The 25,802-nt window shown below is 38.4% G+C and overlaps 1 protein-coding gene across 1 annotated transcript in view; it reads left to right on the top strand.

Annotated features, from left to right (window-relative positions):
* Nucleotides 1–10,790, top strand: part of IFT57 (intraflagellar transport 57) — a 53,467-nt gene extending 42,677 nt beyond the window's left edge. The window contains exons 7-11 of the mRNA XM_032852122.1: nucleotides 4,645–4,716; nucleotides 5,719–5,850; nucleotides 7,192–7,254; nucleotides 9,182–9,248; nucleotides 10,589–10,790. Of these exons, the coding sequence (XP_032708013.1) occupies nucleotides 4,645–4,716; nucleotides 5,719–5,850; nucleotides 7,192–7,254; nucleotides 9,182–9,248; nucleotides 10,589–10,767 (513 nt within the window). The 3' untranslated portion in view covers nucleotides 10,768–10,790. The remainder of the gene's footprint in view (nucleotides 1–4,644; nucleotides 4,717–5,718; nucleotides 5,851–7,191; nucleotides 7,255–9,181; nucleotides 9,249–10,588) is intronic.
* The last annotated feature ends 15,012 nt before the right edge of the window (nucleotides 10,791–25,802 follow it).

Genomic DNA, 25,802 nt, shown 5'->3' with positions numbered 1-25,802 from the left:
ACTCGCCATCTGCTGACAAGGCATCGTAATTCTCCAGTTTTTGAAAAAGGGAGAGAATATAACTTGGCACTCAAGAATTTGGAGTGGTAAGGAGGTTATGGTTACAACAGTCGCTTTGCTGTCTACCTCAGAGGTGACAGAATTATATAAGATTTTGTATGAAAGGATTTTTTAAAAATAGTCTAAAGAAATGATATACTGCATCATTATTAGTCTTCTCATTTCCTCGGAGAGAGGAAACATGCTGGATTAGTGAAAAACTCAACATCTACAGAGAGGAGTGGTCTCACTTGGTATATAACCAAAAAATTATTGGTTTACCTTAGATACTCTGTGGTAGTTCATTTTATCATAAAGAAAAGCAGCCTATGGTATGTGGAAAATGCACTGGTCTGAGAGTGCTTTCCATTTTCCAGACATGAAACCTCAGAAAGGTCATTTAATTTGCCTGATTCTTGGTTTTCCTCCTATACAATACGTATATATAGTCAGTTTTTCTGTATCAAAAGCAAGCCCAAATCACAGTGGTTTATAATCATAATAACAACAAATATACTGTCACTCAAGATACGTGTCTGCTGTTGTGTGACTCAGCTGCGGCTCTAGCCCTGCTGTGTTTCATATTTCTTATTCCCAGGCCCAGGCTGAAAGTATAACCCCTATATGGGGCATGCCTATTATAATGGCAGAAAGAAAGGGAAAGGGGGCTGATGGATGCCTCTTACACCATCTGCACAGTCCTGGCATAGGCCACACCCACCACTGTTCCACTGGCCAAAGAGAATCACATGGCCAAGGCCAGCATCAATGCAGCAGAGAAGTATACTCCCCCCACAACTGGTCTACAAATCACATAACCCTCTCACAGGGAAGGGTAGAAGTGAAAAAGAAGGATGACAAATTGACATAGCACTCCAAACCTTTGCGAGTCTCAAATAAGGAAATGTATATAAAAGTGCACTGTAACCTAATGGATTCTCTACCAATATAAGGATTGCTAGCATTTTGGGGATCAAGTCCTTCATCACTTCTTCATTCTTACCACAAACCTTTGTAAACTCTTTAACTATCTCCATTGTAGTTTTTTAAAAGCTATGTGTTTTGCCTTTTTATATTCATGTTTTTAAAATGTTACAAATGTGATCACTTATATTTTCTGCTGTAACTGTATTAAACCCCTTTCGAGAACTACTTGGGCATCCAGACTTTTCCCCCCTGATGATTAAAGTAATGATTAAAAATTCTCTGGCAGGAAATTTGGGAAATTTTGGAAGGATAAAGAAGAAATTCTAAACATCGATATCCAAATTCCTGGCTTAATATATGCATGTAAATACAAATATACACAAATATTAATTTTTACTAAATTGGACACCTAATAGGATATTCTTTGGGGAATGTGTTTCCACTTTACTTTATGTTGTTTGCGTGTATTTTTGCTGAATAAATTTCTATTGAAAACATGAATTTAACATTTTGATATGCAATACATATATATTTATGGAGCCCAGTAATATAAAACAAACACTCATGAACCCACTGCTGAACTTGAGAACTAGACCATTACATGCCCTTGAAATTACCTGGGTGCTCCTCTGCTGCTGCCCTTTGCCTCCCATGGGGAACCGCTGTCCTCAATTTGTGTATCAGATACTGTCCTTATCTGCTGCTTCTGCTTCCTCTTCCTCCTCCACTTCCTCCTCCTCCACTTCTTCCTCCTTCTTTTCCTCTTTTTTAGTATTTTCGTGTATCATTGAGCTTTGCTTCATTTTGAGCTTTATAAAAATGGTATCATACTGCATTATTTTTAGTGGTGAAATGGATATCACAAAATTAGTTTAAACTGTCCTCTACTGTTAAACATTTAGAGAGTTAACTCTTTAGAGAGCTGTTTTACAAAGAACTTGTACATTCATCTTTGTGTATATCCCCATATATTTCCTTGGGAATAATTTCTAGAGGTGAAATTGCTGGGTTAAGAGGTTAGAACATCTTTAAGGCCTTTTTTTTTTAATAACTATACATCAGGAAATGTGTCCATCTAGATTTTAATAAAATATTCAGATTTATGTGCCAGATAATTATAAATCATTATTAACTTTTCACTTTAAAAGGCAGTAAGAATACATAAATATGTCCCAGTGGGTTATCATATTAAAAAGTCCCAAACCAAATCCTCAGTATTTCTGGGTCCCTGAAATCTATTCTTCTCACACTGTGATATTACTAATATTTTCGTCCCTAAGACTGGAAACGTTAAAGACACCTCTCTACCACCCCATCTCCACTTCAGCCACCCCACACTTGCCCTTAGTCCTCAAATCCTGCTAGTTCTGTCCCTATGATGTCCCTTGAATCCATCTCTTCTCTTTCATTCTCACAAGCGCTGCTCTACTGCTAATGTTAACGTGGGCCATTGCACAGCCTCTTAACTGGTTGCCTTCCTGCCTTCAGTCTAATTGCCTTTCTAATTCTTCCTTGCCTTCTAGTCCTTCCCTCTGTTACTTTCTCAAAAGACAAACTTGTCCTAAAACTGAAACCAAAAATCTTTAATAGCTCTCGATTGTCCACATGATAAAATCCACAGTCCTCAGTTAAAGCCCTCCACCTAACTTAACCTACCTCTCGAGCTTTGCTTCTTCATGATTCACCCTCTCCGCCCCACCCTGCCCCAAGAACTTTGTGTTTTATATTCTAGCCAGCCTGGGCTCTTGTTCCCTATATATTTCCTGTTTTTTTCTTGTTCTAGTTACTCCCTCAGCCTAAAATACCCTTCCTCTCCCACTCCTTTCCAGCCTGTTGAAATGCTACTAATGCTTCAAGCTTGCACTGAAATGCCAGCTCCTCCATGGAGTTTAACATCAATGTAAGTTATCATAGTTATACATAAATGAGTCAGGCATGCTTAATTCTCTCGAAATACTTTATCAGAACATGAAAAAAATGTAATGGTAAAAGATAAGGCTGGGAAGGAAAAGCAGAACACAAACTATATTAAACACATCAATTACTATAAATAAAATAATAGATACAAAGTATACATATGTATATATGTATGTGTTTATACATGTATATATCTACAGACACCAAGACTGTAGAAATACTTACACTTGGTGTTTTGTTAAGCTTAGGAAGTTGTTTTTTTTTTGGAATCAGTCCAGACAAGTACTATTTTGGAAAAATTACTAATATAATGATACTTATTAAGTTCATTTTCTTTTATAAGGATGCTTGCTTGGGCTTAACCAGTCTTCCATTTTGAGGCTTAGTAACATATTTGGTCCAGCTGCAGCAGGCCAGCCAGTAGCCTCTCCTCCCCGTTCCAGTGTTGACTGGCCATGTTGGAGAGGCCTGTTTCCTTGCCAGATCTGTCTAGTCATAGTCACGGGTGATGAACAGTCCCCTCAACTGTAAAATGAAAATGTTGCACCAGGTGACTGTTAAGTGGATGAGTAGATGATCTCTAAGGTCTTTCCCAGCTCTCATATTCTGAGATATTTTTTGCTTATGAGACAGAAAAATGCTTATGGACAAAAGGAAGTGCTGATTTGTTCTCTGCTCTAGCACCTGCACCGGTGTCAAGTAGTCAGCTGCTCCTTTAATAACTCTGACCTGCCAAAATGTGGTCTGCGAGAATTAATACACTTGGCTTCTGAGACAGGTGCACCACTACCCGCGTGGGTTTGGGTGTGCCCCGGGTGTGCCACTTCCTGTCACGAGGCCTCTTGCTTATCTGTGAAATGATAAAGGTGAGCCTAGTTGCTCTTTGAGGTTCTTTAATATATTGTAATTTTATCATTGGTATGTGTGAAGTACCCCAGGCTTGCTTTTTCACCCGGTAGTCACTAGCCCATGTTTCAAAGTTAAGGAATCGGTAGAATAGGACAATTCACAGTATGTTTTTGTCTCACAGAATAGTGTAGATAGCAAAGTGGAGCATCAGACTATGCAAACAGATATGTATAATTGAGGAATATCCTGGTTCCATTACTTCAACTTACCATATTTTTTCTCATCATGGGTATTTCTCCAGTCTTAAAATCGTTTCCTTTATTAATGTAAACCAAAAGATTTTGAAGATATCTTGTAAGAAATTAAAATGTTGGCATTGATTTTAAATATGCACACAGCCTAGTAGTAATGCATTGATCTCGAAATATATGAACTCTAATAATCATTATAGATTTCCTTTTTTCAGAAAGAGAAGTCTTCCTGAAGAAGAGGGCCCTATCTTAATTTTTAGGGGACAAACTAATACTTGATATATGATACTTGATTCGAGAGTTGCTTCTGGCAATTGTTACTATTTAAACAACTCTTTCTTTTCTAGTAATTATATATTTTTTTTCATTTTGATGGGTAGTCATAAATATTAACCACCAGCAGTGCAGGAATAATTTATATTCAAATTGTCAGACATCACTCTGTGAACACATAAAATCATTTACATTTATTTAGAACCTTTAATCCTAAAGTGCTCTACACATATTTCTTTATAATCTGATTGCAAGCTATATATAGGACTTCCCTACCTGAAATAGGGCAGCAACCAAAGTAACTAAATGAAGAATACAACTTCAAAAACATAGAGGAAAGAAGGAAATGTGTATTTTACTTGTTCCTGTTATGCTCTTATGCCTATAGGATTGGAGAATCCATGTTGACCAAATGCACCAACACAAAAGTGGAATAGAATCTGCTCTAAAGGAGACCAAGGTATGTGAATTATTTCAAGTGAATCAATGTACATTTATTCATCTGTTGAACACCTGTTAAAGGAGAACATGAAAAGAAAAAAAGACGCAATCCTTGCCTTTGAGGAGCTTATAGATTGAATGTACCATATTATATTTCAACAGCCCTAATGTAAACTAAAGAAAAGTAACTTTATATCAAATCTGTGTAATATATACCTAGTACAGAGAAAGATAAATATCTCTAATATGTATGTATACTATACAACTACACAATATATATGTAAATTGTGCAATATACAAATTGTATACATTATGTATATTATATAATATATATAGTTGAGTATTATTATACAATTGTACAATATATTCAGAAAGAAAAGAATGATGAAGTGTTTCTCTAATATATATTAGATTAGATCTAATGTATATTAGATTCTCTCTATATATCTATACATATTAGAGAAACATTTCATCATTCTTTTTTTTTCTGAATCCCATGAGGTAACAGAGCACCAGGCCAGCAATGCTTAGAAACTACAACTCCCCCAAGCTTGCTGCTCTGACAGAAATAAGGACTCTTTTGGAGGATGCCATAAGGAAGCAAAGTTGGAATGAGAAGCTACAGGTCCCAGGCTAGAACTATAAATTTAATGACTTACCTCCAAAGGGAACATTCTAGTCATCTTTGAACTGTGCTATAAGAAAGTCTTGTTATTCCATTACCTACTTTGATTACAAACTTTATATAAAGCAAATTCCACTCACATACAATTTAGATATGCATAAGGGCTAATGAATTGACTAACACTACCAGGTGCTTTTTATTTTAACATTCTGCCAAGTATGACTAAATTATTTCTCATTACAGAATTCTTTTGCTCTTGAAAATCTCAAGCTAACTTCTTTTTCGCCAGTTGAGAATTTGTGGGATGAATTGAAGGAGATTTAGCCCGTTTTATACTATTCTTAAGAAATATATTTGTGAATTCTTTTATCTACTAAAATCCTATGGAATTTCTAGGGATTTTTGGATAAACTTCATAATGAAATTAGCAGAACTCTGGAAAAGATCGGCAGCCGAGAAAAGTACATCAACAATCAGCTTGAGCACTTGGTTCAAGAATATCGTGCGGCTCAAGCCCAGCTGAGTGAGGTAACTTAGGAATGGTATCTGGGATTTAGTTCAGCTGATGACACTATTTCCCAGACGTGACACAGCACTTCGAATTTGTGAATCATGAAATGCTTTTCACAAACAGCAACACCTGGATTCTCTGCCCACTGTAGGAAGCCACGTGAGGCCAGAGCACTTGCCATCTCCGTGTCACGTGTAATAGAAATTATCTCCTGGAAGTCTTTAAATGCATTTCTTCTTTTGATTTAAATAAATGAAGGCATGTATTGTTGGGGACATTGCTAAGAACAGGAACGGAGTATCAGGACACCTGGTTTTGTTTCTAAGTCAGCTGTTAATTTACCCTAGGAGTAGGAGGAAAAAGAATAGTATTCATTTACATGTGTCAGTAGGAAAAGACATCATTGCCTTAATGACTTACAGCCACATAATAAAGAATATGAAAGCACGACGCGTTCAAAGACAAGCAGTTTAATTAATTTAATGAGCAAATTTTTTATCCTTTCAAGGTTTTAGAATTTCAACCAAAAAAATAAAACCTTCGCCTTTGAAAGCAGCAGTTCTTTGTACCCCAGTAGGGATCTAAAGGCTTTCCTCGGGAGTTATGCCCCCTCTTTCCTGATACTGAGAAAGACCAGTAAGAACACTTGCAAGTGTCAGTTAAAGACTTATTTATTTTTTTAAGCAAACAAGGTTGGAAGAATGGGAAAAAAAATGGAAATGAACTTGCGATACCTCTGCACTTTCAGACGTTCGCAAAGACCAAACAAAATAATTTTCACTTTTTAATTATTTATTTAACAAAGTATTCCCTCACAGACACATCTACTAGTGAATGTTTTACTTTCAAAATGCTGTAAAAGACTCTGATTGAAGCCACTGTGTATCTGTCAAACATTGATATTAAATAATTGTTAGATTAGTTCCCAAGAACATATTCTATACTGTCATACCATTTGTTAATCCTTATTAATTGCTCATCCTGACGCTCTATTATGATTGATTTTTTAGAACTCGTTTTCTCTGCATTGCATGCAAATTAGATCGACCAAGAGCTACTCTCCTAAACGGTGTAGGAATAGCTGAGGACACTTTTTATTGTGAACCATGCCTGTGTGAGTTACACAGTCAGTATATGAAGGTTAAGGTAGTTTATCATTTTATAGTGCCTTAGTTTAAATACATGGTGTCTATTAGGGACATAAAACAGCTACAGTTAAATGTCACTTTCACAAATGTATTCACAAATGGAGGGGCATCATAAAATTATATGCAGAAATTGCAAACACAAAGAGGTCACACTTAAGTAATCTGCTTCTGTTTTGAATTTGTCATTAAACAAAATGTTTTCTCCCTTAGGCGAGGGAGCGATACCAGCAGGGTAACGGTGGAGTAACGGAAAGGACCAGGCTCCTGTCTGAGGTACACACTGTGCTCTTGCCCTCTTCTCACGTCAGCTGAGCCCAGGCCATTCGGGGGGGCCCCGGGCAGTTTAGTAAGGCTACAGCCGGGTGCTGTTTGTTTCGGTAACTGCTTCCCATGGCTTTAAGTCCTTTTCTTTAAGGAGAAAATCCCTAGTTTCCTTATCAGTGACTCAATTATGTATTTATATACTGTTTGTTTCCATAAAATGCCTGAAGTTGTTTTATTAAATTCAACGCAGAACCTGCTGATAATATTAGCATGTTTATAACCTTCCTTAATCTTTTTAAAAACCTAATAATTATGATTAATATATAGAAGAGTAGGTAAAGCACTGGCTTAAATGTCTTACACAGATTTTAATGTTAGTCTGTAAGATGTAAGATTTGTTTTTCCTGATTGCTGCCGATGTATGTGATCCTGAGTATTTCTCTCCACACAAACTGGAAGTGGCTTGTAACCCTTTCCCTCTGAGAACTTATGAAATATTTGCATATATCGTTATATTGACTTTCAACATCATGTAAGAGAGTAAGATCTAATATATATTCCAATTTTTTACTGAAGAGCTGAGAGGAAAAAAAAATCTTACAGCAAGGTCAATAGCCAATGAACAAGACTATCTTTGGTCAAAATCCAGTGTAATTGTCCCAGACTTTTTCTATATAATAGAATTAAGCTTCTTTTATAGAGATTATTCGAGGCATAAATAGTTATTTTAGAATACTAAAAATATAACTTTAGTAATATTTAGACTCTAATCCTGTTGTGCTTCTAGGCAAATAGAATGTTATGTGGAAAGAAGTAAAGTGCTCACTTACGTTAAGTAAATTAACACTTGAAGGGAGTCCAGGGACCCATTTAGTTCTTTTGGAGGAGGTAGTTATCCCCAGTTGTAACATTGCAGGTGCCTAAAAAAAATTAATTTGCTTTACTTGGATGAGCACTTTATTCCCAAGGAAGTTTTTACTCACCAGTATGATAAAAATAAAGTCTACTAAGTTACAATAATTATGGCTTAGTTCTAGGTCATATAAAAATATTTTTAATTTTTTTAAAGATAATATGCCTGTTTGGAATTTTGCTGATAGAGGCTATAGTAGTATAATTTTGAGTATGACGTAGAGTACAGCTAGGAGCCGATATGACAGCACAATATGCCTCTTGGAGCTCATGGTTTGGAGAAAAGCAGTTGGAATATTTTTATATTACAGCCATATGGTATAAACATTATTTTTAGCATCCTATAGAGGAAAAGATGGCATCTTCTCTTATAAAACTGTAATATTAAGAAATATACCTAGTAAGCCTCAGATATCCAAAATCTTCTCAGGATGTGTGTATGGTTTTAATTAATGACTCATTATTAATGACTGGCATGGTTGGGGTGCCCAGGTGGCTCAGTTGGTTGGGCATCCTACTCTTGATTTCTGCTCAGGTCATGATCTCAGGATTGTGAGATGGAGCCCCACGTCAGGAGTGGAGTCTACTTAAGATTCTCTCCCTCTCCCTCTGTCCCTCCCTGCACCCATCACCCCCACTCATTCTCTCTCTAAAGAAAGAAAAAGAAAAAGAAAAAGAAAAAGAAAAAGAAAAAGAAAGGACTGACACCATACATGCTAGGAGATAACTGCAAGGTTTGCACGTCTGATGCCTAAAATGAGAACTCAGATCAATTTTTTATTGTCATGTGACAACCTGAGAATGTCATTTGGTGAAGTTTAATGTTAGGAGCACTCTCAGAAGATGAAAAGCTTTGTGTGTCTGCCTGTTTTATCTTATTATTCAGATTATGTCCAGAAGACTCCTTATATTTTTATGTCCCTTTACAGATGTATTAGATCTAAATTTCCTTAACACATCATTCAATGATTTTAAAAGTTTATTAAAATCCAGAGCGTGTGAATTTTTTTTTTTTCAATTAAAGGTGACAGAAGAACTGGAAAAGGTAAAGCAAGAAATGGAAGAAAAAGGCAGCAGCATGACTGACGGTGGTGAGTACACACTCACCCTCAGGGAAAAATGAGCAAGAGGAGAGTATTTCTCAAGAAATCTATTTAACAAAATGCTATTCATAAATCGGGAGTCTGCTTTTTAAAATGAGTTTGAGGTATTAGAGAGGGCACGGATTGCATGGAGCACTGGGTGTGGTACAAAAACAATGACTATTGGGACGCCTGGGTGGCTCAGTTGGTTAAGCAGCTGCCTTTGGCTCAGGTCATGATCCCAGAGTCCTGGAATCGAGTCCGACATCGGGCGCCTTGCTCAGCAGGGAGCCTGCTTCTCCCTCTGCCTGCCATTCTGTCTGCCTGTGCTCGCTCTCTCTCCCTCTCTCTCTCTGATAAATAAATAAAATCTTTAAAAAAAAAACAATGAATATTGTTATGCTGAAAATAAATTTAAAAATATGATTAAATAAAAAAAATTAAAAAATAAAATGAGTTTGAGGAGAGGTAGGTATGTGGTACAAAAATGATGTCTGATAATCCATGTACTGTTTTCCTCATCAATCACCTCAGGAGAATCATATTTTTTTACCCTTATTTAGGATTTTTTTATTCTAACTGTGTTGATTTAGAGATAGAGTGGGAAATACTTAAATATACACTTTGTTATTCCGATTTAAAAAAAAAAACAATATTTGCTGTTTTCTCAAATGAGCTTCATTATTCCACTTTATGTGCAAAAGAGCACTAAGTGTGTGCCCAAATGGCATGAAGGCAGCGATGGGGTGACCTTTGTTTATCTTCCTCTCCCCCAGTGGACCCAACTGGGCAGAGCGGTCAAATAGAGAAGAATTAATAATCCTCTAGTAATCATGCTCCATCATGAGCTAGTCACTTTGACATGGCCTGGTTTATTGCCTAAGGCCCTTCTGTGTTCTAGAAAGATTTTCCAGAGTTCTGATGATATAAACTGAGTGATTATCCAAAAGGGGACGTATAGAGATTTTGTACTATGTTTGAATGAATCCATTAACTCTATCTCTCAGGTAGTTCTGTCTTCCTTTTTTTCCCCATTGTATCCCTTTTCCTTCAGACAAATATTCTAGCTCATAAAATTTATTAAAGACATCCTTAAATACCCCTTTAACACCTCTTCCCCAAGAAAAGGAAGGAGTTTAACCTCAGCTCAAATGCTGCATCATTTCACATCCTAAAAATCTCAGGTATTTAAAATACCACCGCAAAACCATGTGAATGTCAGTATGTTGTAGGTTTTGTTTTTAACCCTGTTTTTGGCTTAAGACAAAGTGAGGAAAATGTCATGCAATTCTGTAATACACTGATACTCCAAGTGAACATTTTTATTGCATGTTATTTTCATTCTGCAGCTCCCTTGGTAAAGATTAAACAGAGCTTAACAAAGCTGAAGCAAGAAACGGTTCAGATGGACATCAGAATTGGCGTTGTGGAACACACGTTACTCCAATCAAAACTGAAGGAGAAGTCCAACATGACTAGGGACATGCATGCAACAATCATTCCAGAATCTGCAATAGGCTCTTATTAAAACACTGTTTTTCATGTTTCTGATTAGTTGCTTTTTATATCAAAGTGTATTTCATGTGGCATAGATTTCCAAACACTATTATACCTCTCAAAGCATGTTCAGTGGGTATATTTTTACATATATACACATTGTATCATGGTGTTTATGGATGGCTAAAGCCTTTTAATTGAATATAATAATTAATAAAGTAATTAAAAATTCTCACTTTCAAAGAAGCTTTCAGTAATCATTACAGATGTTAAAACCCCCACCCGGTGGCATATTTTTCTCATTGTTCCTTGTGTAAGCCAGTGTGTATGACCCATGTTTTCTGCAGGGGCTCCTGCTGCTGTCACCACATGGACCTTTGACACAGCCTGGCACCTTCAGTTTGGTCCACCACTGCAGTGATCATAAGTGCTTCTGCGCCCAGCAGCAACTAATGAGGGCTGGGGATCCTTCTTAAGAACCCAAACTACCCTTGCCTCAGCTTTATGGTTACCTAAAATTACATTGCTCTTAAAAAGCATATGAAAAGACTTAAGTGTCCTTATTAAGTATTGAGTATTTCATGACTAGAATGATTTTTTATCTTCTCTGATCTAAGGTCATCTAATAAATAAACAAACAAACGAACATTTCAGTCATGTTTGACTCTGTAGTGACAGAAAAAGCATATACATATCTCAGTTCTACTTTTTTCTGCAGTATCAGCTGTACTAAAGAGTCATTTTACAGCAGAACGGGAGACAGCAAGACATGTGAAGATCAGCCTCCTGGTGCTGGTGATCTTTGCTTGCACGTCCTACTGAGCAACTTTCTAGTCTGGGACTTCTAACTTGGTAAAATAAGCAATAGTTATGTGACCAGACTTAACAACTGGGGGAGACTGGCAAGGAGAGCACAAACTAGAAGACAGCCCACATTTATACTTTAAAAAGAAGAAAAAGAAATCTAGAGGTAAATTTTGATAAGAATACTATATATATATGTATATATATATAATAAAGGAATTTTATTATTTTTGTTATACATATATATGACAACAAAAATAATAAAATTCCTTTCTCAATTTTTTATGTATATATGACAACAAAAATGATAAAATTCTTTTCTCAATTTTTATCCTAATATTTTCTTCCCTCAATTTTTTGCCTTAGTCTTTACTTTGCATAGACACATGCACACAAATCTTTTTCTCTCCTTGATACTGTTCTTGAATTTAAGTTTAAATAAAAGAAAATCAGGGTGTGTAAACTATTCTGTGGCTCAAGAGGGTGACAATAAATCCAACGGCAAATAAGTCAGTTCATTTAGTTTGGGTTAATAAGCAGTTTGAAAAAATAAAAAATTTCCTTTCCCTTATTTATGGCCATTGAGTGGGGCCTAGAAAAAAGAGGGAAACCCCAACTTAGATCCCACAGGCAAACACCGATTCCCTTGGAACTTACTTGAATAGTAAGTATGTCATGGCTGCAGCTTTTTGATGAATTCAATCAATGCAGAGACCCTTCTAGATAAATCAGAGCTCTCTGTAAAGTGTACTTTTGTTCAGAAGCAAAGGACACTCTTCATTTTGTGTAAACGTGCAATAATCTAAGAACTCTTGCAGTAAGTAGTATGGGTGATCTATTTTTGTTTTCTTCCCCGGAGTAATCCAGTTTACTCAGTTTGACCTGGGCACCCCTCCTCTCTGATTCAATAGAAGGCTGAATACCTTTAATACAGAATTTATTGCACCGCATTGTAATTATCTATTTTCTTCTACCCTCTCTCATAGACTGAGCTGCTTGAGAAAAGGGAAAAAGTCTTTTTCATTTCCATAGTTCTGGGGGCGCCTGGGTGGCTCGGTGGGTTAAAGCCTCCTCCTTTGGCTCAGGGCATGATCCCAGGGTCCTGGGATCGAGCCCTGCATCAGGCTCTCTGCACAGCAGGGAGCCTGCTTCTCCCTCTCTCTCTGCCTGCCTCTCTGCCTACTTGTGATCTGTCAAATAAATTTAAAAACAAAGAAAGATACATTTCCATATTTCTAGCCAACTACCTAGCACACAGAGCGTGAGTTTCTAAGAGGATGGGTGGATGGCTGGCATTACCCAGTTCCAGAATGTCTCACAGTTCCTATTGTATTGCATGACAGATTTAATGACTTCAAGTCTATGAGTTTTGACGCAGTTTTGAGGTAGTAATTGTAAATGTTTTTCTACCCCCCTGTGGTATTGTGTTGGAATTGGAAGCATCAGCATGGACACATGGCTTTTTAATACATACAGATTAACAGAAATCAATAAGTATATAGAAGTCCATGTACATATACACCCATGTATTTACTATTTCTGTCCTCTAAGAAGGCCTAGAAGCAGTGATGCATAGTAACAATGCCTCACACTCAGATCTTGGTTTTTAAATTTTCTACTTAAAAATGAAAACAGGCTTCTTAGGAGAATGACTGATTCCTGGGCTGGGGCAGGAAAGGCACAATATGAGTGGGAATTCCTTTTCTGCCAGAAAGCAGAGAACTGCTCAAAGAATTATGGGAAAATGGCTAACGGATACAGTCAGGTTGAGGGGCGTCCCAATCTGGGACAACTGAACATTAAAATAAATAATGATAAAAATGAATTATAACTCACAGAATAAAACAAGAAACCATGAGTCTATTACAGACAGAAATTGTGAAAATTAATGAAAGAAACCTCACTTAAAATAATGGAGTCACCCCTGGGGCTAATAATACATTCTATGTTTATAAAAAAATTTAAAAATTTTTTAAAAATGGAGTCAGACAGCTTGAGGGGGAGCTCTCGCGCAGGTACCACTTATTTAGCCTGCCTAACAGAGAGAAGGAAGATAAGAATTATCTTGACAAGGAAAGACATTTTTCACATAGGAATTTCATGTTCTGCTTTTCAGGAAAAAAAAAAAAGGTGGGGAGATCCTGCAGCAACAAAGTGCTAACCATCACTTGCAGCCAATGAGAACTGCCACAGCCGTAAACCCTTGCCCTTCTCCCATGAACTTTCCTTCAAAGCAACTCTCCCCTAATAAAAGCTGACTTTCCCTTTGTCTCTTCAGACTTGCCTACGGTTGGTTCACCATAGCTTGCGTGTCCTGTATTACAATTCCTCTGCCATCTCTGAATAAACTAATTTTGCTAGTAAAAGTAACTGCTTATATGTTGATAAAATAAGTGAATCAATTGAAGAAGAGAGAGGTCTTTCTTACAAGAGAGTGACAGCTAATGTAAAAAGGATATTGCATTTAGAAAATGCCATCTGGCAATTACCATAGTAGTAAGTGTTTTGGGCAAGAATCACCAAAGTATTTATCAAAGAATTTCAATCTAAAATGGAACCAGAAATAGGAAATGGGGACTCTCATCTATGCAGCCTTAGAACAGAATTTAGGAACTGAGAGACTGATTTCTCATAAATGCCTGATTTATAGAAGACCCAGATTTTTCTCCTGATCAATGAACATAGGAATATCTCATTATCCTCAAGCCAATGAACTTAACAGACTTGACTCTGGCTGGTCTTCCTGTCTTTGCACTCCTTGTTCAAAATTAGAGCCCATCCTGAGCTCTCAATAGATTCACCTATAGCTTGAGTGTGTTTCCCGAATTGTTGTTCCTCTGCTATTTCTGAATAAACTCAATTTTCGGTAATTCAACTTTGCCTCAGCTTACCTCTTTATTTAAGTTGACAAATGCTAAAACTACTAGGTGAAAATTTAATGAAAATCTGAATGTTTACATAATCTCAAACTGGGTAAAATAGTCCATGAAGAGGAAAAATGGTAACTTTACAGAAGAAAAACCTGGCAGACACCACTTTGAGTGATCGAGAGTTAACATCACTAGTAGTGAGACAAATCGACATCATGCGTCTCCTGAAAAGGGCAAACATTTATGGGGTTCCTTCTGAAAATACATAACTTGAATTTCATCATGAGGAAACATCAGATGAAGTCAGTGGAGGGACATTGTACAAAGTGGCCTCTATTCTTCAAAAATGTTAAGGCCATGGAAAATAGGGAAGATTGAGGAACTGCTCCAAATTAGAGACTAAAGAGACATAATTAAATGCAACAAGTGATTCCAGTTTGGATCCTGGGCCAGGAAAGACATTTTGTTGTTGTTATTAGAAAAGGACATTATTAAGACATGTAAAATTTAAATGAACTCCGTAGATTGTTAATGTTAATAATGTTAACTTATTTTATTTATTTACACATATATATGGTTATGTAGGTTTTTACCAAAACACACAGAGTATTTGGAGGTAAAGGATCATTATGTCAGTGCCTTGCTCTCAAATGATTCAGGAGAAAAAACATGCGAATATGTGTGTGTGTGTGTGTGTGTGTGTGCGTATTCACGTATATATAAAGAGAAGGAAGATGATGGAGAAAATGTAGTGAATTAACATTTTGGAAATCTGAGGGAAGGGTATAGAAACCCATTGCATTTTTTTAAGGAGGTGCAGCTTTTTTTATTGCAGTATAGTCAACACGCAGTGTTATGTTAGTTGCAGAGGTATGACATAATTCAACAGTTTTATATGTTACTCAGTGCTCATCGAGGTAAGTGTACTCTTAATCCCATTTATGTATTTCACCCAGCCCTTCTCCGCACCTCCCCTCTGGCAACTGCGAGTTTGTTCTCTGTATTGGAAAGTGTGTTTTTTCAGTCTGGTCCTTCTTTTCTTGTTGTTGTTTCTTAAATTCCACAAATGAGTGAAATCCTGGTATTTATCTTTATCTGACTTATTTCATTTAGCATGATACCCTCTGGATTCATTCATATTGTTGCAAGTGGCAAGATCTCATTCATTTTTATGGCTGAGTGATACTCTCTCTCTCTCTCTATATATATATATACATATATATGGATATTCCATATATATATTCCACATCTTCTTTATCCACTCATCTATCTATGGATTGGGTTGCTTCCATATCTTGCCTGTGGTAAATACTGCAGTAAACATAAGAGTGCACATATCTTTTCAAATTAGTGTTTCTGTATTTTGCGGGTAAATACCCAGTAGGGGAATTACTGGGTTATATGATAATCCTATCTTTGATTTTTTGAGGAGACTCTGTACTATTTTCCATAGTGGCTATGCCAATTTGCAGTCCCACCAACAGTGCACTCGGGTCCCTTTTTATTCATTTCCTCACTAACACTTCTTATTCCATACGTTTTTGATTTTAGCCATTCTGACAGGTGTAAGGTGGTATCTCATGTGCATTTTTTTTTGGTGATTAGTGATGTTGAGCATCTTTCCATATGTCTGTTGGCCATATGTATGTCTTCTTTGGAAAAATGTCTATTCAGGTCCTCTGCCCATTTTTTAATCCAAAGATTATCCAAAATCCCATTTTTTATCCAAAAGATTATTTGGGTTGTTGTTTTTTTTTTTTTTTGGTGTTGAGTTGTTTAAGTTATTTATATATTTTGGATATTAACCCCTTTCCATTGTGTTTTTTACTAATTTTTCTATAACACTGAACTTATTTTAAAATATAAAGTTTAAGAAATGATGGTTCTTGGAAAATATATGCTCCATATAGAAGTTAGCCTCCCTCTGAATCAAATACAAAGTCAACTTGTTAAAATAATATAACCTCCCCAATAAAATTATATGGCCCACTGAACACATCTTATATTTGTACAATTTTAAGGGAGGTTTTTTTTTTCCTACTGCCCCCTAGCTTATCTAGGTCAGCAATCCCCATGAGTTTTACCCAAAAACAAATTTCTGTAATCAGTAAATTTGATAATGTTAAACAAGCTTCATTTTCTTTAGGACTTCTCATCTGCCTTGTGAATCTGCAAATAGTGAATATAGTTCCTTTTTTTTTTTTTAAACAAATATGTAATCACAGATCCTTTTCATCCAAGAACACACTTTGAGATTGCAGATTTAGGTAAATGAGCATGTAAAAATCAGTGTACAAATTTGAGATTATTTTCAACCTTTTATTAGAAGCAGGGATCTGCAGGCTCTGTGTAAGAAGATGAGGAGACACATGTCAATCTGTTCATAACTCTCCTGCGTGGCTGATTAACATGCATGCGATGCTCTTTGAATGTCAGTAGACTTTGAGGATTTGGGAGATTTTGTAGAGAACCTAGGATGACATGGCCAAATGCTTTGCTTCTTAAAACTCTTCTATGCCTGCCAAAAGGGCTTTTTGTTTTTCCTTTAAAGCAGGCTTTAATAATAATGTAATTATAGTAGTTAGAATGTACTGCCCTATTTTGTGGTCAAATAGCAACCATTGTCATAGCTTTATCTTTTTTGAAATTTAATGTAGCTAACAACCAAGTCATAAATCCTAAAACTTTGTATTTTAAAAGGAGAAATGGAATTTTATTTATTTTTTTAAAGATTTTATTTATTTATTTGACAGAGAGCACAACCAGGGGGAGCAGCAGGTAGAGGGAGAGGGAGAAGCAGGCTCCCCACTTAAGGGATCCCGATGTGGGAATCAGTTCCAGCACCCTAGGATCATGACCTGAGCCGAAGGCAGACACTCAACCAACAAGCCACCCAGGCGCCCCAAGAAATGGCATTTTAAAGAGTAAGAACAAATTTGGATTCACTTGTCTATTTGTTTGGGGGTTTTTTTGACAAGCCTTTTTAAAACACAGGAGAGGAGGACAAGAACCATGTCCATCTAAATGTGTCCTAAATAACATGTCTCAAGTGTTAGATTTACATAATTGTGTGGATTTCATACAGACATGCAAAGTTCAAACTTAAGATTTGCTGATTCACCATCAACGCCTTATTTCAGGACTGTGTCTAACCCTTTCCACACTTTGTTCTCGTGCTGCCAAGTACTACAAGGACACTTTCCAGCTTACCATCAGACAGTACCCTAGAACCTATCACCTGCTCCTGCTCCTTCCCATTCCCCGCTTGAGATGCTATCACATAGGCTTGAAGCCCCCACACATCGCCCCTTCTCTGCGGGTCAGCAGTTAGCAAAGTTACCACTTTCTTACCTTGCAAAACATTCTCTAGCTAGCAACATGTATAGTTCCTAACTCTGCTTGGACATCAAAATCGAAAAGGCCACTTCGACGACAACAACAAAACAACAATATCCCAACCTTCTAACCCCTCAGTTCTTTCTTGATAGTCCTTGGGTGGGACTGAGAGGCCAGAAATATCAAAGAATTGCTCAGATAACTGGGATACAGCTAACTGAAGAACTATTTGGGAGAGTTACCACTCTAGAAACTCTCCTTACCTACCAGTAAACAGATAAAGCACCTTGGATCTGAAGAGCTCTTTAAAAAGGATCTAAACTAGTGTCTCTTAAAGTTTCGCCTTCGGACTATTTTAACATCAGCCCTACTGGGGGTGATTTTTACAAGGTACCTTAGATTATTTAATACACACTAGGGTTTGCGACACCTTAATATTAAAAATCATTACTTAGAAAAAAATCATAAAGCCAATGCCCAAAAAGGTCAAGCAGCCTGCCCATTTTCAAACGAGGACTACAAGCCTCAGTTTTGTACTGAGAACCTAAACAGTTCTCAACGCAACCTGGAGCAGCTCTATGGCAACTTCATGTTCACAGCTCCTGTCAGCCATCCTTCCCATCCAAACCCCAAAGCAACATTAAACAGTCATGATCCCATTCATGTCCAATGACTGTTTTTCTCTACTCCCTATACAAAGGCTTTTGCATAGATTACTGAATGGGGAATCCAGACACCTTGGTTCCAACCACAAGTCTGCTAGTAAGTTTTTGCATGACTTTTAGGACATCACTTATCCTCAGTATCAATATTTTTTTTCTGGAAAGTTAGGAGTAGGACTTGAATATTCCGAATGCTTCTCATCCTAAACTTGCATGATTTTAAATCTTCAGCAAGCTCTCCTACACTATTTAAATAATTTGCTATGGTGTAGCAGCTCCTAAGAGCTGATTGTCAGTATTTAGAAACTTTGAGAGCAGTTGTTTAACTGTTGGTAGCTTAAAGCCAGTGCATAATGGGAGTATTTACACCAGGGAAATAGGAAAACACTAAAAAATTAGGGCTTTGAGAAAACAAAAACAAAACAAAAAGCCGGTTTACCAGCACACCACTGATAAGAAGTGGTATAATGTTCCATAGACCAGAACCAAATGCAGTAAATATATAACAGAATGTCCCACCATATTTTAAGGTAGATTATTATCGTACTAATTGAATTAGATCAGATTTGCAAATTGTTCTAAAAAATCATTAAGTCTCCATAAAGCCGCTCAGTGTGTCAAATGTGCATCCCCTGTACCATTTTATTGATGTAACTTTACTGCCTTTCTAACTAAACCCAGTTCCTTTTACTGCCTCTCAAATCAATAGGCTAAAGCAGCCCAAGCATCTTCCCTCATGATAGATTCAAAGATCATGCTTGTACAACTGAAAAATATAGAATGCACAACTAGTCCAATTACTTGCTATAAAAAAACAACTAATTCAGTTCACTGCATCATTGATCCATTTAATTGTATAGCAGCTTCCTATTGATAACAGGAAATGTCCCTGACTCAACCATGCTGAAACTGAAACAGGCCAGTTTTCCACAACCATAAATTTCAGTAATGGTTCTACATAATACACAGGGACTAAAAATTGTAGCCAGAGTTTATTATGTTTTTCTTAGTTTTACTGACATAGTTCCCTTGTATATGACTTGATTTCTCTTATGCTTCCTGGGCCTCATTAGTCAATAAATGTTAGCCTATGCTAATGTTCATGACTAGATATTTTATTTCAGATAGAGATTGTGACAGATTTTAGTATATGTGCTGCCGAAGCGAGCACGAGATTGTGACAGATTTTAAACTCCCTATCCATTTGACTCTTGGAAACCTTTCAGCAATCCATGAGCTTTACAGAAGGTGCTGCTGGTCTAGAAGCGTTACCTTCATATTTCTGACCTCTTGCTTTAGGCAGATGCTGCTTAGTACACTTACATAGTATAAATGCAGCCAAGATGTGATGGATAAGTACTGTATTTTGAACACAGTAGTAGGTGCTGGAGGAAACAAATAATCAGATATAGTCTCTCCTTCAAGAGCTCACAGTCTAATGGGGAAGATATGTGCATTAATTAAAACATTATAATGGTAAAGTTCATAATAGAGAAATAAACCAAATGGTATTGAATTGGGTTTCTTCTAACTTGGAGGAAATAGAGAAGAATTCCTAGAGTTGGTCCCTGATGGATGAGTAAGATTCCGGTAGCAAAGAAAAACAGGAATAGCCATTCTAGGCAGAGGGAAAGACACAAAGTCATGGGGTGCAGAAGGGCATTAAGGGATCGGATGGTGGAGAAGAAGGATTCGAGGTACACCAGGAGGAAGAAAAGGAAGATGAAATGGAAGATTTTGAATGCCAAGATAAGGAGTCAAGCAGGAGAAGTGGTAAATCAAATAGACATAATACAATAAAATATAACAATAGACCTGGGTACAGTAGAACAGAGCTGAGAAGACATGAATCCACTGGAAGGAAAGGACACAGGTCTTTCAAAATTTTGCAAAATGGAAAAGAGGAGAAGCAACATTCCAGAAAGAGGGATTTGTATGAGCAAAGGCACATAGACAGTGATAATGATCATTATTATCACTCTGCATGCCAGGCACTGTGCTAAGCATTTTATTCATAATATCACGTTTTGTGAGGGAGTGAGGTATTTTGTGAGTGAGGGAGGTATTATTTCCACTTTACAGATATGAAAATGAGTTCCAGAGAAACAAAATAACAGGTCCAAAGCCAGATATTAGTGGACTCAGGATTTGAACTCTTCATACCATAAACCTTCAATCTAAGAAAGATAAAGATATATGTTATGACATTGAAGGGCAATAGTACACTAAGTCGGTTATAGTGTAATAATTTTTAAAATCATAAATACCATTTATTGTGCAGCTTCTATGTTGCAATAATTTAATATACATATTAAATCATCACAACACCTTGAAGGGACAATTGATCAGCTCACCCAGTTAGTGGCAAACTTAGAAAATATTACCACACAGAAAGTGCAGAGGGAGCTGAGGAGAGGAGGGAGAAAGGATGTCAGCCATGACTTTCCAGAGAGGTATTAGTGGAGCAAAGCAAGGAACTTCGGCAGCTGTGGTTGACAACTACTCTATTCTATGCCTGCTCCCTTTAGCCCTTCTTACATGATACACATGAAGAAGGAACCAGATTCAATGTCAGGAGAGAGACCCTAGTTCATCTAAACCTTGTTGTTTTTGAAGCATGTTGAAACCATCATGTGGATACACTCAAATAGACAACTGCAAATACCGTCAGTCAAGAGTTGGTATGGGGTATCTTGTAATGGGAGGTGGTGGAGGAATCTGCCTAAAGACTAATATGAAATACGAGAAAAAGACCAAGGTTTCATTTCCTTGGGAGGGCGCCAGGATGGCAAAAACCAAGTCTGCCTGGGGATGTCAAGTTTTAGTCCAGTTTGGAATCAGTAAGTGGCAGTTTGGGAGCTGGTATGATCCCAAATGCCAACCTAGGTAATGGCAGGTCATGGAGAGTCAGATCTGTTTGGGAGTTTTGATCCAGAAGCAGTAGGGGCCTGTCAGATCTGGCCTTCCCCAGGCCTGGGGCTGGTGGGAAAATTGGAAGTAGGTAAGGATATTGTGTGGGATCCCTCCTGCAGTGACCACACCTTGGAGAGGAATTCCTAAAGTCCAAGACAACGGAAAACTGCACGGCACTCCAGAAACCATTTGGCAGCCTCCAAGCATTATTTCCAGAAGGTGTTGCTGATCCAAAACTTCTCCCTTCAGTCAGATTTCTGATCTCTTGGTTTGGAGAGATGCTATTTAGTCCTAATCTCACTGGGATTCTGGATGAGGCTGGAATGACTCTGGCCCAATACATACCAGCTGGCCATGAGCAGGTCAACCCCAACTCACTTACATGTACAGGTGGCTAGCTGGGAACTGGCAAGGCTGGCCTGGCTTTGGAATGTAGGACAGAATCAGGACCAGAGATGGGATTCATCGACTGGGAGCCCGTACCTCAAGCCTGGCATGGGTAAGAGCTTGTAGAAACAGATTGGGGAAAGGACCAAGGATTGAAAATGCTTTTACCCCTAAGTTCTGGCAAGAGGAAGGAAACTGAGAAGGATAAATCAGATAAATTAAAGGTAAGTGAGGAGAATGTAGCTTCTAATGTAGGCCTTTTTCTCTTCCTCCTTCATTTCCTGTGTATGACTTTTATTTTACACAATTATTTGTAATTGGAACAAACCTTCAAGAAGAAAATTCCCTTCACTGCAAAATGATGGTAATGAGGCCTCCCTCTGGGAAGACTGCGAGTATTAAATAGGGTAATGTATGTGATTGTACCTATTAGGTGCTCAATGTATGCTCATACTGCTTCTGGCCTGCTTCCTTTCTTCCTGGGACTTATATTCCTTAGCTTATAAACCCTTTGATTTTATCAACAAAATAGAAGCAGGTGTGATTAAATTAGATGTGGTTGATTTCTACATACAAACTTAACAGTGAGAGAAAAGAAAGGAATTAAGCCTCTGGTTTCCAAATCAGCTTTTGCAGCGTATTGGAAAAGTGTTCTTTGGCCATATCTTTTTATGGGTGAGAAAAATGAAATAATCAGCTGAACACAAGTGCTCTCTCCAAATCCATAGTTGTAGCCTGTGCCCTGGCAGACACTTTCTTGCCAGTTGCTTAGCATTTGGGAAGTTCCAGGGAGTCCAGCGAATCATTTGGTATTATTTATCCCTATCCGTCTAATTCTGGAGCAAACCAGTTCCTCCGAATCACCTTATAGGAAGTCTGTTGCTTAGCTAATAGATGTCAACGCTGCCATTTTATACGTGCAAAGATGGTAATCACCAGCCTGTTGCCTTTCCCCCTTATTAGAAGAGCTAGCTTTATGGTTCTAGTGGTCCCCATAAGCTACACTTCATGAACTCCCCTTTTCTGTACTATGGCTCCTGTAGTTGATCTTAGAAACTCACATGACTCTCGGAGTTGGGCTCGTGAGAGCCACATGTTAACTCCCTCTTGGCCAGCGGGACCCATGAACTTTGACCAAACAAATGGGGACTCCAAAACAGTTCTAAAGTGGCCTTCCTTCGCTGCCAGTCCCCAAGAAGGTGACAGATGTTTACATGGTGGCCCAGAAGCCTCTTGATCCTCACCCTAGTTGTCAGGCTGAGCTCAGGAAGGAGAGAACCTGATAATGTTGCTGCAGGGCTAGTTTCTAACCATGTCCACTCCTCCGGGCTGACAGCGCCCTCTGATCTCCAACACCAAAGGTCCAAGGATCCCCCAGGGAGACCACTCCAGCTTCTCTCACATAATGATCTGTGGATGTCTATCTGAGTGTCCGTACACACACACCAACATTCAAACATGAGAATTTCGCATAAGGATCCAGATTGCAGAGCTTAACCAAAGATTAGAAGATGCCCCGACTAGAAGCCTGCACTGATACCTATGACAATCACATCGAGTGGAGTGATGTTCTCCATAGGACCTCAGTCCCCACCAGTCCTGGCTGTGTTCCTGACATGAGGCAGTTCTGAATGTGAAATAGAATGCTCTTGGATTATTGGAATTCTTGCCTTGCCTGTCTCCCTTGTCTGCATTGCCCCTCTAGCCCAGAACTGGGAGCAATACCTTTTTACTGCCTCTAGCCTCTAATCACCATCACATTCACCAGCATCACCAGCCCCTGGTTACCAATCCACTTTCAGGGAAGAGAAATAAAAAAACATCAACAGATATTTTTCCTTCCACTGAGCCCTCAGAGCTCCTGGAATAGAATCTGTAGGAGGCGCCTAAGGCCATCCCAAGGCCACGGGACTGTTGCCAGGGCTGGAATGCATGCTGGCAGAGCTCTGAGTTTGGCATTGGGCCCCCTGACATTTCCCGGTTCTTTCAGGAGACAGAAAACCAACTCCCCTCATAGGCCAGTTCAGTGTGAACTAACTGAAAGGAAGATTCTGTTTGTCATCATCATTGTCGAAAATTTGCTCTCTATTTTATCATTGGTAGATGCCTCTTTTACAAATATCCTATATACATATTTTACACCTATGTAGACCTAGATGATTTTGATACATCATGGTAGAAAATGTGGATATGTTCTTGGTTTATAGTTCCTCTGCGGACGGGAAGCCTTGGCTCAGAGTAGGCAGTCTTTGTTTCCTGACATCTCAGTTTTCTTTCCAACTTGAGGAAGTAGCCCGTCTAGACATTAATATTCATCGTAAAGGGGCCTTATTCCACTGAACAAGCTGGTACTCCTACGCTCACCGAATGTTCCTTTCATATACAGAGACGCACAGGGCAGAGCTCGTCTCTCTGCTCTGATGAGAAGGCAATGGGGCTCAGGGGCAATGGGCTGCACCTCGAATCCAGGTGGGACGATGGGCAAAGCTGCCCTCCCGGCCTGCAGCCCGGGGCTCTTCCCGAGACTGCCACCTCCATCGGAACCCAGTGAACGTTTAAAACCTATCTGCTGATTGAGTAAACTACCCACAGTCCCTGGCAGAAAGGATGTAGGAAGATAAGGCAAAATATTAAAAATACCTATGCACTCTACTGACCGTTCCTAGGTATTGTATCAGAGTTAGAGGCATAGAGCAGTTGTCAAGGCACTCTATAATGAAAAATGGTCATGGTTGGGCTGTGCTCCTTTATCTCCCTAATTCTATAACCCAGTTTTTATCAAGGACCTCAGGCCTGAAAGAGCTCAAACTGCATTTTGAAGCTTATCTCATTAATATTCACCACCACATCCTCCAAGGGTGCGGGCCATGTATCATTATCTCCACGTCTCAGATGGAAATATGGCCGTGAAAAGCGGCACAGCCACGTGTGCCGGGGTTAAGGATTCAGAGACGGTTTCCTTACAGCACCCTCATCCATGTCCGATGCCCCTGTAAGAAGCCACGCCGAGATAAAGCAAGTCGGACGCTGTCATTTCAGCCCGCTGTCCCCAGTGTCACAGTCGGACCAAAATAATAAAATCAAAGCCCCAAGGCTATGAGGAAAATGAAAGGCAATGATGAAGCAAGATTGGCAAAGAAGCCATTATGTATTGGTCGGGATTCTCAGACGTCCCTAGAAAAATACTGAAAGCACAGATGTGTATTATCAGACAATAGCAATTAAAGCCTGTACCTCACAATGAAGGCAGCTTAGAGACCCAAGCAGTGGCCACACAAGATTTGTGTGGGATTTCGGGGATTTGCGTTGTGATGCCCTTATGATCTTTCAGCAGGATCGTGAACATCCATGTGTCAATTTTACCACTTCCAGCATTGCAAACTGGTTCTCTTTCTGCAAATCTCTTGGTTTTTGGTTTCTGTTTGTTTGTTTTTGTTTTGAAAGCAGGCTAAAGACACCTGGCATTAGTAACCTCAATGACACTGAAAAGAACACAAGATATGTCATGCCAGGCAGTTCAGTGTTCTATTTGATTTTGATTGAGAAATTTGTCACCAATATCTGAGGACATGACTTTTTTTTTTAAGGTTTTATTTTTCTTAGAAAGAGAAAGTGAGATAGAGTATGAGCAGGAGGAGGAGGGGCAGAGGGAGAGGGAGGGGCAGGTGTCCCACTGAGCAGGGAGCCCCATGCAGAGCTCAGGCCCGGGACCCTGGGATCATAACCTGAGTTGAAGGCAGACACTTAATGACTGAGCCTCCCAGGCACTGTGAGGACATGACTTCTTAAAAACTGGTGTTGCACTTCTGGGGAACTTATCCTACAAATGCAAAAATCACACAAGATTATTCATTGCCATGATGTTTGTAATAACAAAAACGTGGGAATGAACTAAGTGGCCATTAATAGGAGACTAGTCAAAATAAATTATGGTACAACCATACAATAGAACACTGCTTGGGTCTAAAAACAAGATGAAAGAGGTCTTCATGTACCACTAAAGAAAAGTCTGGAGGACATAGTGTGAAATAAATAAAGTAAGATGCATACACATGAGTGAGTATAGGAGGCCACTATGTGTTTAGAGATTGTGA

Source organism: Lontra canadensis, unplaced genomic scaffold (genome assembly GCF_010015895.1).
Source record: "Lontra canadensis isolate GAN:19392208 unplaced genomic scaffold, GSC_riverotter_1.0 scaffold6, whole genome shotgun sequence".
Lineage (NCBI taxonomy): Eukaryota > Metazoa > Chordata > Mammalia > Carnivora > Mustelidae > Lontra > Lontra canadensis.
This window is presented reverse-complemented; position numbering and strand designations above follow the sequence as displayed.